At 35.8% G+C, this 13,616-nt stretch overlaps 1 protein-coding gene across 2 annotated transcripts in view; it reads right to left on the bottom strand.

Annotated features, from left to right (window-relative positions):
* Positions 1-13,616, bottom strand: part of TFPI (tissue factor pathway inhibitor) — a 62,093-nt gene that overhangs the window by 30,611 nt on the left and 17,866 nt on the right. For both annotated transcript variants that reach the window (XM_032406513.1, XM_032406521.1), the window contains exon 2: positions 3,897-4,015. In XM_032406513.1, the coding sequence (XP_032262404.1) occupies positions 3,897-4,002 (106 nt within the window). In that variant the 5' untranslated portion in view covers positions 4,003-4,015. The remainder of the gene's footprint in view (positions 1-3,896; positions 4,016-13,616) is intronic.

The raw sequence follows: 13,616 nt of genomic DNA, 5'->3' as shown, positions 1-13,616 counted from the left end.
CTGTCACTGACATTCTGACTTGTTAAGAGTTGTGAGAAGCTAGAAGACTTTGCATCTAAGACCCTAAGCAGTGCATTTTACTGAGAATAGACCCACGACAAGCATCATTGCATTAGCACAATACGTTTGTACACTCTAGACACATTTTTATGCGACCGATAAAAATTTGACCTGTCAGTTCTATAAGTATCTGATCTTAGAATCAGATCTCAGAATCTCAGAGGTCACATAAATAATTTTGAGAAAGGAGCTAGGAATAATAATATTCTGATATTCTGAATCTTATGGCTATATACCATTACTTCAGAAATTCCTATAGCACTCCTTAGATAATATGATGGTCCCTGATTCCCATATTAATGTGACTTCAGATCTTTATAGACACAGTACCTCAGACAGGAGCCTATAGTCTAATACTCTACCTGTAGAACCCAGGGGGCTTCACCTAATACCTGAGTTGCTATAGATATTTAGGAGAACTAGTTCTTATAAATAGTAATTTACATAAGGTTCTTTTTCATTGATGATGCCTCTGATTTCGACTTTTGATATATTTGATAGTCCTTTTCATCATGCCAAACTTTTATTTTACATTTTCTCCATTAAGCATATACCACACCGAGTTCAACTTGCTATTTAGGAATTGTGCCACAAGGTGGTGGCCATCAGCCACAGATTTGAAAGCTGGTTCCCCATATTTGTCCTTGTAGTAGTTAATACTAGCTAATGTTGTTTACTAATTACTGTGCTCCAGACATTTTGTAATCACATTATTTAGTAATCACAACAATCTTCTGAATGAGGTATTCTCTCCATTTACAACTTATAAAACAGCACTGTAGAAATTAATTGCTCTGTTCACACCCTAAGTTTTATATGCCACATAGTTTTATACCAGATATCTCACACATTCTTAATAATTGAGTGATATTGTCACAGTCTGTATGACTGAGATTCCTAGATTGGCGTTTAGGTAAAGCACATAGATTTAATTCTAAAATTTACACTCAATACATTTTTTTCTCAAATTCACCTTATACAAACTAAAAATGTTTCAGCTATGAAAGTAGGTGATTTTATAGCAATTTCCCAAGTGAAACACTAAGAACTAATTTTAAACTATATTTTATTAATTTATTATCAAATTATTCATCTTTACCGTTCACATTTTAGTGTCTTTCTTAGCTGAATCATATATTAGAATATTCTTTCGTGCAGTCAGCTTATGACCCACCCTTGGCAGAGTGTCCCTGAAGTGGGGGAATGATGAGGTGTGGTCTCTCAGATGTAGTACCATGCCACTCCACCCAAAAGGGATGGAAGTCTGTTTTGGTTTTCATTTTTTACCCTGGATAAATCTTTTTGAAAGTTAACAATTGTGTGTTGATCATGGGTCAGGCACTGTGGGGTCATGGCAGATATGATAGTAAATTAGGTGGCAGTAGCCCCGCCCCTTCCCTTTCATGTAGCATGCAGACACTGAAGATTTATAAACATTCAAGAAGTTCAAGGTGCTGTGTTTGTGCATAATAAGATAGCTAACCTTGTCTGTAGAGTCAGGGATAGCTTTCCTGAGACTTGAAACGGAGACTGAAGGAAAGTGTTAGTGATAAGGATCTGCCTAACCCCATGTAACTAGAAAACATATGCAGGACAGTGTAATAGGGAATTTAATCTGATGCAGCCAGATGAACAGAATTATGGTTTTTATTGTATCATTTTTGTAATTGATTTCTTGCATTTTATGTCTCACAATCTGAGGATTACAATCTCACTCTCCCCTCCCCCTGTCCTGGGTCGTCGGATAGTAGGCTCATGATAATATTTGGGGACATGTCATGTCCCTGACTGTTAGAGTCTTCATTCTCCTGGAACTTGTTTGGGAACCAAGAGCTTTAAGGTAACTTACTATTTAAGAGTCTACATGCTGTTTGATTCTATCATGAAAAGATTTGATTTCTCTGGCAGGGAAGAACATAGCCATACACTCTTTGCCTTCTCCGTGCCGAAAATGTGCCAGGTGCTTTTATGCAGTTTATATAACAACCATATGAATGTAGTTATCTGCATCACTTACATATCGATTAAGACACTGGGAGTCAGAGAGTTTACCTAACTCATCTAATTTTGCAAAGCTACTGTGTGGCAAACCCCACATGCAAACGTAGATCTGCCTGATTCTAAATCTTATGAAAGACACTTGCCTTTCTCTAAATGCTCCCTGCTAATCTTCTCTCTCTCACTCTAAAGGAATTTTAAAAAAGAGCTTATCTCTACTGTTTTTTATTATAAAAAATTTTATTATATTTCATCCTCCCTGCTGGTTAGACTGATTAAGAAAAAGCCTACTATTGCCTTGTGAGAAAAATGATAAAATCGTGTATGTTTTTCTCTAAGATGATAGTACACTATTTGATGAAATGGTATACTTCTATAAAAAGATAACATGACCTTGGCACAGTGTGATAAATGGTATCTTCAAAATTGAATTGATTCTGATGTGGGATCATGCTATTTCAAGATTGAAAACAAAATCAAAAAACCCCAAAACTGGTTAAGACTGTGCAGCCAGTCAGTTAGGTGATCTTCAAGTCTAGCTTTCAGATAAAAATATTTTCATAGCCAGCTTTGTTTGTTCTGAATTTATCAAGAGATTTTAAACTCCAGCTTAATTATTAATGGGTTAACTCTGGTTTCTTGGCTGACTGTATCAGCAGCAACAATGTCAGGAAACTTCTGATTACCTGGCATGCATTTTCTCAGCCTAACTGAGGGGCATCAGATTAGGTGAATATTGGGGATCCTTTCTCCTCCCACTTTCCAAGATGGGTTGCCTGCTTTTTCTCTGTGGGGACTTTATTCTCTACATTTCTTCTCTTCTCAGCTTCCAGAATATTAGAAACCATCTCTTTTGATAAATGAGACAAATGAATTAGAGCTTATTTCATAATGCCCAAATTCTCATTTTATAAGGCACGTTATAGTGTTTACTTTGTTAGTGTTTCATCTTTAGGAAGTTTTTATAACAATATTTTTTCCAGTGACAATTTAATAGTCTCCCCTGTGAAACTGTGAGATTCTTCAGAACTTGGTCTGAGTCATCACTGTTTCCCTGGTACCTACCAATTTCAAGCACATAAGATATATTTATTCAATCTTTATCAAAGGGAAGTACATTGAACAAAATCCCTTTCAAGGGTGCTTAGATATATGAAATAAGAATATATTTAGGGGAAGTCTTTGGTACACCATCAACATACATACCAATAGAAGCTATCACTTTGTTCATATTGTCTCACTATTACCAATGACTTGAGATTTCTATCAATAATTTACTAATTTTCCACAAAATAGTACTTTTAAGAAAGAAATATATAGTAACAATCACTGTACAATCTTCTCCTTGTTCTATTGCTGATTGTTAATATTTTATTTTTAGATACGGAGCTTTATGAGATTAGAACTAACTTGTATTAGGCCAGATCTCCTAATGTCCTGTTTTACTAGATTCTCACACGGGACTGATCTGGGAAGTTCTTGAGAATAAGGCAAAAAAGCAGAGAATATCTATAGTTTCCCTTCCCTTCTCACACTTTTCCCAGCCAAAGGATGGCATCAAGGTTCACAGCTGTTTCTACAACACTTTGTTCCTTGCAATTGTCCAGAGATACTTCAATGTTTAATCTTATCGCCTGGAAAAAAAAAGAAGTCTTCCTTTCTAAAGTGACTTTTTTTTGGTCTAAATTTTTTTTTTGGGGGGGGACAAATTACATGTAAGACATGTAAGTCACTAATGTAAAAGCTAATTTTCCCACGCAATGGAGAAAAATATATTACATTTTGGGATTAAAATTGAGATCTTTAGCCGAAAAGTATGAATGCTTCTAATATTTTACCTGTAATATCTGTATATTCTTCAGCTTCAAGGACAGCACTAAGAAGGGCAGAGGCACAAGTAAGCAGCACATACACAGACACCCAAAAAATCTGTTCTTTCTTCATTGTATAAATATCTCTGAAATACAGAACCCAGATATATTTAATTAAGAGTTAATGTCAAATTATCTGTAGACTAGCAGGAATCTTATGCACGCCTCCAAATGTAAATTTCTATGACACTTAATCTGTACTGTCTGCAAATTCTATGAGTCCTATTTAAAATATGTGCATGTAGCATTTAATATTGTAGACACACATATGTTCAGTGCATATGTCTAATAATATTCAAGTATGCAGCTCATGTTTCAACCTTGAAAATACAAATTAAAATGGCAACAATTGATCATCATGCCTAAGTATGTATTAAGATCCATTTTCATATGCAGTTCTATTTGCCACATCTTTCTCACAGCTCTTCTTCTTTCTCAGTCAGAATTAATATTTTAATATTTCTGGCATTTTTCTATTATTTCATTAATGCAACTTTCAATTCCTGATTTCTCTTTCCCATGGCTTCAGTCCTTCTCTTCAAAAAGAAAGACATTTTCCAAATTTTTGTCTTTGTTTCCTATAAAATATATTTGTTTGTATAACCAATTTCTTAACCAGATTTTCTATGAGATAGCAGACAGAACTGCTGAAAAAAGAAATCTTTAGCATTCTAGCAAGTCCTTTACCCCAATCTTCCACCCTCAATTTACGCAGGTATCTGATTCAAAAGAGTTTCATAGAAAAGTGACTTTAAGTGATAAACCAACATATTTACACTCTAAGGGAAACAGATTTCAGAAGGAGAGTGAGACTTCCTCTTTCAAAATGATTTAGAGTTCCACAGTAAAAAATAATGGAAAAACCACACTGAAATTTTTTTAAGGCTCTTTCTACTTTGGATTCAAGGGTGGGTGTTTATATAGCATAGGAAGAGAAAAAGAAGGAACATATGCACATGTTCAGCCACTGATGTTATAAGTCAGGAAGGAAAGAGAAATCTTATCAGTAAGGATTCACAAATGCAAGAACAGATATTCCATCTAAAATAATTTAGAGAATTCTCTGTTTACTCCTATAATGAATCATAGCTGCCGTATACACCATTAAGGTATATGTAGTTTTACAATAAATAATAAAGTAATGCCATTTTGCTTTAAGCTTCATTAAAATCACTAGTGAAATGTACAACCTATTTTTTCACAACACTTTGTAAATGTTAACATGTATTTGATTTTTCTGTCAGGAGCCGTGTTATATACCTCTGTGTCATATCATTAACTATTTGAATCCACAAGTATATTTGTATATATATGAATGCATATACATGTATATATATATGTATATAATTTTGAAGAGTCGATCACCTAAACTTCTAGTCTTTATCTTATTTTTGAAAATGTAGTTTTTGGGGTGCCTGGGTGGTTCAGTCAGTTAAGTGTCTGCCTTTGGCTAGGGCCCTGATCCCAGGGTCCTGGGATCGAGCCGAGCGTTGGGCTCCCTGCTCAGCGGGGAGTCTGCTTCTCCCTCTCCCTCTGCCCCTCTCTCTGCTCCTGCTCTTTCTCTCTTTCAAATAAATAAATGAAATCTTTAAAAAAAAAAAAAAAAGAAAATGTATTTTTCGGGGCTCCTGGGTGGCTCAGTCATTAAGAGTCTGCCTTCGGCTCAGGTCATGATCCCAGGGTCCTGGAATCCAGCCCCACATCAGGTCCCCTGCTCCGCGGGAAGCCTGCTTCCTCTCCCACTCCCCCCGCTTGTGTTCCCTCTCTCACTGTGTCTCTGTCTGTCAAATAAATAAATAAAATCTTTAAAAAAAAAAAAGAAAATGTATTTTTCAAGGACTCTTCTATTTCCATTAGTTTCTTTGAGATATATGGCCCTGTGATATTTTGAGTGAAAAATATTGCTTATTTTTCTATCCCATCGTTTAGGGAACAGGCTGAAGTTGGGTGCCTAAAGACCTTGATGAGAATTTGGGCTGTAAACCCACCAAGTTACTTTCTTTAAAACTATTGGCCTACAGTGTTGCCTAATTTTAGTAGTTTTAGACTTTCCTTGGTTGCAAGGATCAGAAGCCAGCTCAGACAGTTTGCTTATTCATTCTAGAGAAGGTGGAACAAGCTAGGATCAGAAAGGGAGGTTTGTGGTTGGATCTGAGAGTCAGGGAGCTGAATGCCGTTAGAAGTCTCTCATAGCTATTGCACTGCTTAACAAGTGTTACTCTCCTTCGTGCAGCCCAGCTTTCTCTACGTAGGAGGATGCGTAGCACTGATATTTCCAGGGTTTTAAAGCTTAAAAGATCCTTCCATCAAAACAGTATGACTGCTTCTCTTTATGACTAGTGTCAAATAGCTTGAGAATAGCACTGATGGTTTCAATTTGTAGGAAATGCCCCCTTCACTTTTGGACCAATACATTTGAGGTGAAAAGCTGTTAGGAGACTAGCATAGATTTGGAGGAGCTGAAATGGACTTTCTTAGGGTTGGGGAATGGGATAATGTGGTAACATCGCAAATCTCTATGTAAGTATACGGTTTTAGGATGGAGTGGACAAGTGTGGCTCCCAGGAGGAGTGGATTGTTGCTTCCAGAAAAAGGAAGGGTGTCGGGCAGATAAAACGAAGAGTCATGCACTGTAGCAACCCAGAGCTAATTAATGGCTGATCCAGAACTTGAATTCAAGTTAGAATAACCTCCCAGAGTGAAAGATTGATTTCGGCACATCACTGAAAAAACAGTACAACTTCTTATGATACTAATAAAACTGTAATCTGTAGAGATCAAATTAGAGTGAACTGACTTAATTACAGATCATTGTAATTAGTTTCCTTTTTAAAATTTCCAACTGCATCACTGAGTTACACTGCAAAATGGCAAACAAGACAGCAAATCCAAACTGAAGCTACGCATTGGTTAACTCATTCTGCCTTTCTGCACTCTATTTCTTGAATAGCTGACCCCATTAAAAATATCTACTACCCTACCTGGTATCATATAGAAAAATTGATTCAAAGAAATTCAAAGATCTGAATGTGAAAGATAAAACATTAAATCTTGTAAAAGAAACATAGGAGAATATGTTCATGATGAGGTTGGCAAAGGTTTCTGAATCAGGATACAGACAGCACCAATTATAAAGTAAAATACTGTTAATTTGATTTCATTAAAATCAACTCCTGCTCATCAAGATAAGCACCATTAAGACACTGAAAAGGCAAGTTGTGAGAAAGTGTTTGAAACTCATGTATCTGAAGATTATACATTAAAAATGTATGAGGAATTACAAATAAATATCCAACTAAAATGGGTTAAAGATTGACTGGGCACTTCTCGGAAGATTATAGGCAAATGGCAAATAAGCATATTTAAAAGATAGTCAACATAATTAGTCATCATAAAAATTAAAATTAACACCATTGTGAGATAGTATGACAAAATTTAATAAAAACTGACAATATAAAGTGTTGATGACTTGAACCTTCACCATTGTTGGGATTATGCTATCTGAATTATTTGTGTTCCCCAAATTCTTATATAGACTCCTAACTCCCAAATGTGATGGTATTAGGAGGTAGGGTCTTTCAGAGATGATTAGGTCTTAGGGTATAAGATTCATGTTCTTATAAAAGAGACCACAAAGATCCCTCATCCATTCCACTGTGTGAGGACTCAGCGAGAAGGTACGAGCTATGAACCAGGAAGAAGGCCCTCACTCTTGCTAATCCCTTTTAATTTCTAATCAATATCAGAATTTATTTAAGCAAGAATATATTATATAAATGTGTTGTGTCAGTGACTAGTTGTGTGTAATAATATGTTAGACAGTAAGAGAGATTAAGAAATCTAGAGGAAGCCTTGACCCTTAGGAATTTACATGTAACCAACTGAGTTAAATAAAAATGCAATGTTAAATGCCTAGATAAATTGTCAGGGTATATTTGCATACACCAGGCACATAGTAGTGGAAAATAAACATATGTTAAATTATTTAACTTGGATAAAAATAGAATTTATATTTTGGGACAACAAACTAAAAATCCTAAACTTAGCTCTGCCAGCAACCTGTTAAGTAACCTTTGGAAATTTATATTTTTATTTTTTTAAAGATTTTATTTATTTATTTGACAGAGAGTGAGAGAGCACAAGCAGGGGGAGCAGCAGAGGGGAAGGAGAAGCAGGCTCCCTGCTGAGCAGGGAGCCTGATACGATGCGGGGCTTGATCCCAGAACCCTGAGATCATGACCTGAGCCAAACGCAGACACTTAACCAACTGAGCCTCCCAGGCATCCCTATATTTTTAAACCAATTTATAAAACACATGACTTTGACTACATTGTCATTAAGTTCCATTCTAGTTCTAAAAATTTATGCATTTTATTTAACACATTTTATATACTCCACAGAATAATTTACAGTTATGTTGTTTAACTTACATTTTCCATTCACTTTAATGCTAAGCTGCAGTGTTAATTTTATCCTTTAGGTCAAGATGTGTTCTCAGAATATAAGTTCAGCAAAATGTTATTAGCTGCTACATTAAAAAAAAAAAAAAGGGTTCATAGGCTAATATATATTTATGTCTGAATTAAAAACCTTATATATAAAAAAAAAACCTTATATAGGTTTCTCAACTGTAGGACATTTATAGGATCCTTATTATGGTAATGTGCAATTGTACCTTCTATGGGAGAATAGAGTAAATGCATTTCCAAACGTATATGACAAGGGCCTATTTTCCCATAAAATATTTTTTGGAAAATACCTTGACAAATAATGTTACATTTAAGGAGAAGTCAGTAGATATTCTGAACTAGAAAAATATTAAAAAGCATGATGTGATCTGTGCTTTAATAAAATCCAGCATGTATGGCAAGATGTCAAGAGGGCAAAAATTTAAGTGGAATTGGCAGCTAGAATGTTGCAGAGGATCAGACTGAAATTAGGAGCAGGGAACAATCAGTGGAACTACAGAGAAAAGGGCAGGTTTGAGAGACTTTTTGAGTTAAGTATTGATAAAATTGAGTAATTGAGTAAATACAGGATATAAAGAACAGAGAATTCAAGTATAGCCTGAGTGAATTACTGTGTTAGTCACACAATAGGTAATTTATAGTTAGGTAAATTAATATAAGTATTGATTGGTGTGCATATTAGGGAGGAATTCAGTCTGGACAGATTGTATTTGAGGTTATGTTTTCTAAGTGGACCTGTATAAAGACAGTTAAAGATGTAAGACAAGAGCTGGGAAATGTTTTGCTATATCATCATCATCATTGTGAGGCAGGGTCATTTCACCAAGGGAAAGGATGCCAATAAATCATTTCCATCTCCCCCTTCAACTTTATTTCCTATCATCTTTCCTGTAATCATTTGGCTTTATGGACACTGCCTACTAATCCCTTGGCTTCAATGAAACTGCTAATTCTTGAATAAACCATACTCATTCTAGGTGTGGTACTTTGAAACTACTATTTCTTGTCATGGGAATACTCTTCTACAAGATAATGGAATAGCAGACTCCTTCTTTTAGTTAGGACCCTGTCCAGAAAGCCTCTCCTCCAAAAGATTTTCTTGGAGCACCATATTTAAAAAGTAACCACCACCAGTTCCTCATCATTTTCTATACCGATAACCTGGCTTTTCTTTTTTAAGGTTCTTTGCCTTTTCATTACTGAATTGTAGAAGTTCTTTATCTATTATGGGTATAAATTCCTTGCCAAATATATACATAATAAATACTTTATCTTGGTTTATTGTTTATCTCTTTTTTTTCATATAAGTGTCTTGATAAGCACAAGTTTTTATTTCTAGTAAATTTGATTCTTAAAAGCAATTCAATAGTTCAGTAGCTATCAGTATATCTACAAGTTGTACAAACATTGCCCCCATCACTTTTAGAATATTTTCATTATCCTATAAGGAAACTCCCCACCCTTTAGCCATCACCTCCTTGCTTCCCAACCTCCCCATTCTACATCCCAAGGTAACCATTAATCTAATTTCTGTCTCCATATATCACCTAATTCTAGACAGTTCATATAAATGAAATAATCCACTATATGTCCTTTTGTGTCTAGTTTCTTTCATTTAGCATAGTGTTTTCAAGGTTCATCCATGCTATAGCATATATCAGTACGTCATTTCTTTTTATTGCTGAAAATATCCTATTGTATAGAGATGCCATAATTTATCCATTTATTAGTTAATGAGCATTTGTGTTTTTCCCACTTTTTGGGTATTATGAATAATGTTATGAACATGTGTGCACAAGTTTTTGTGCAGACATATGTTTTCATTTCTCTTGGGTATATAACAAAGAGTGAAATTATTGTATCATATAGTAATTCTGCTTAATCTTTTAAGGAACTGCCAGATTATTTTTCAAAGCAGCTGTACCATTTCACATTCCTACTAGTAATGTTTTGCTTTGTTTTCTGAATAGCACTTAGCACCGTTTACATATTTATTTTTGTACATGTTCACTGTCTCCATCACTAAAGCATTTTCCATTCTTAGCATAGACACTTTATATTACATTCACAGTTCTATGTTTAGTGCCCGAAATAATGACTAAGTAATACTTGGTGAATAAATGAATTCATTAAGATATATTTTGTGAGCTAAAATTAGGTTACAGTATGGATCTTTGGATATATCCATGTAGTTTTATTTATTTCTGCCAATCCCACCAAAAAATAAAGAGATTAGAAGCAAATGTGATGGAGTGGTCATCCATCCATATTTTTTTTTTTAATTTATCTATTTGACAGAGAGAGAGATAGCAAGAGCAGGAACACAAGCAGGGGGAGTGGGAGAGAGAGAAGCAGGCTTCCCACCAAGCAGGGAGCCCGATGCGGGGCTCGATCCCAGGACCCTGGGATCATGACCTGAGCCAAAGGCAGACACTTAACCACTGAGCCACCCAGGCGCCCCCATATTTCTTTTTCTAATGGTATTTTTTATATTGTTTTCTGGAAGTATGAAATATTCCAATTGAAAAATTTGTAAAAGAAAAGGTAAATAGAGTGGATTTTGTGTTTATAAAATTTTGCTTAAGTGGTAGGTATTTTCCAAATCAAAAGAGGAACAAGAGCGATTGCTAAGATCCAATCAATGGTATAGATGGTAGTATGTAGGAGAGATGCCAAAAGGTATATTTAGAAAAGAGGTAATTAGGTGAAAGAAATGTATTATTTGTTATTTCACTATTTATTTATATTAATATTCTTTAGAGAGTATGTGAAAGAAAGGGAAGTGGTCTGTATGAATCTAGGAAGTGAGGAGCCAGAAATGGAAAGGAAAGGGGAAGAACCTTGAGATTTTCACTTATTGAGGATATAAGCTTATCTATGAACTTCATATCAACTATAATCCTCTGAAAAATCTTATCCTATATGAAATATTATACCCATCTTTAGAAAACTGAGGCTCAGAAAAAGGGTATAACTTTTCCAAATAGAATGAGACAGAGCTAAGTTTGCACCCATATCTCTGTAACTCCAGAGCTCATGGTCATATCACCATACCAAGCTGCCTTTCCAAAAACTGGTCAATCAGTCTTCAGCGATGTCTACAAAGCACCCTGCCTACAAGGTTACTCTGGTTTGCTTGGCAAGTATATCACTGTAGTAGAGATGGCTATATTCCTTATGGAAACCAAGATCCATCCAATCAATCTAAGTAATGTCCCATGCTGTAATCCCAAGTAATATCTTTCCTTCTTCCCTTCCTCCTTTTTTTCTCTTTCTCTTCTGTTTTTCCTTCCTTCCTTCCTTGTTCCTTCTACCCTCCGCTGCCACCCCCTTCCTTCTTTTCTGTTTTTTAGGTTTGTTTAGTGGTTAACAGAAGGAGTCTGGAGTGAAACTGTGTTACAGGCTCAGTTGTGTCCCCCTACAAATTCATATGTTGAAGTCTTAACCCCCATTCAGACTGTGCCATATTTGGAGAAAAGGTCTTTAAAGAGGTAGTTGAGGACAAACTAGGTTGAGATGGGCCCTAATCCAATATGACTGGTGTCCTCATAAAAAAAAGAGGAAAAATTATGATACGGATACATACAAAGACTTACTACCTATAAGCCCAGAAGAGAAACCTCGAAGGAAATCAGTCTTTGTTGACACCTTGATCTCCAACTTCTAGGTTTCATAGCTGTGAGGAAATAAATTTTTATTGTTTAAGCTACCCAGTCAGTAGCACATTGTTATGGTAGCCCTGGCAATCTGGTACAGACTGTAAAACTTCAAATACCACTTCAGTAACTGACCAATTATCTGAATTTGATAGTACATTTATCCCCTCTTTGCCTCTGTTTACTCATCTATAAAATGGGTATTTTACCAGAACCTATCTCATTGGGTGTGAGGATTTTTTTTTTAAAGATTTTATTTATTCATTTAATTGACACAGAGAGAGAGAGAGAGACAGCGAGAGAGGGAACACAAGCAGGGGGAGTGGGAGAGGGAGAAGCAGGCTTCCCACTGAGCAGGGAGCCCGATGTGGGGCTCGATCCCAGGACCCTGGGATCATGACCTGAGCCGAAGGCAGTCGCCTAACCAACTGAGCCACCCAGGTGCCCCGGGTGTGAGGATTAAAGGGAATTAGATTAGATTACATTGTAAAGGAATTAGAATGGTGACTAGTTCAGTAAATTGCAGCTATTACAATTTATATCTGTAATTCTTGACAACGTGTTGGGTACACTGTAAAAATGGCAGCTCAATATGCATGGAGTTTATCCTTTCTTGAGAATATTATCTCAGACTCTTTGAAGAGCTAAAAAATAACTGAAAATATAGCACTGATTTGGGAAGAGTTTAGGGACAAACTGAGAGACATTTTTGTTCTAATTTGGTTAGGTATGGAAGCCAAGAATTGCTGGGCTACAAGTTATAAAGTAAGCAGTATAGATCTTAAGGTAAAGTGAATATTCTTCTAAGGATCACAGTCAGTTGGAGCTAGAAATATGTTGGCAATCTGGCTTGGTGACTGAAAGAGAACTCAAAGGCAATGGCAATGGATACTGACAAGGATGGGAACTTATAGCAAGATTTAAAGAGCAAAAAACTCACAAAGAATGGAAGAGACCAATAGTAGGCTGGAATTACAGCATTAGATTTCTAATACCTCATTTTGGGAAAGGCCTAAAACAACATGTGGACAGTCACTGATCTATCATTAATAACTCCTGTTATTTTGTCATTTTTTTAAAGATTTATTTATTTGAGAGAGAGAGTGAGAGCCCACAAAGGGAGAGGCAGAGGGAGAAGCGGACTCCCCCAAGTGGGCAGCCCGATGCGGGGCTCGATCCCAGGACCCCAGGATCATGACCCAAGCCAAAGGCAGATGCTTAACTGACTGAGCCACCCAGATGCCCCTTATTTTATCATCTTTAAATTAATCTGGAAAAATTACATATTATGTTTACTTATATATCATCAGCATGGTGCTTAGGAAATTAAACTTCCTAGTTCAAATTTTCTTTTTCACATATTGTTGAACTTCTTTTTTGAAGTTTTATTATTAATTTCTGAGATCAATGCATACTTTGCTATGTCTAAAAGAAAGAAATTTCATTTTGGCTGCTTCTTTGTGGTGTACCAGTGAAAGACAGGAGAGACAAAACGTGACAACCAGAAAAGAGAAAAAAATAGCTTGAAGAATAATTCCAATTTTCTGCTCAGCAGTGCCTAA

The sequence above is a fragment of the Phoca vitulina genome, unplaced genomic scaffold (assembly GCF_004348235.1).
Source record: "Phoca vitulina isolate PV1807 unplaced genomic scaffold, GSC_HSeal_1.0 scaffold1, whole genome shotgun sequence".
In the NCBI taxonomy this organism is placed as follows: domain Eukaryota; kingdom Metazoa; phylum Chordata; class Mammalia; order Carnivora; family Phocidae; genus Phoca; species Phoca vitulina.
The sequence above is the reverse complement of the archived record's forward strand: the minus strand, read 5'-3'. Positions and strand labels throughout refer to the sequence as shown.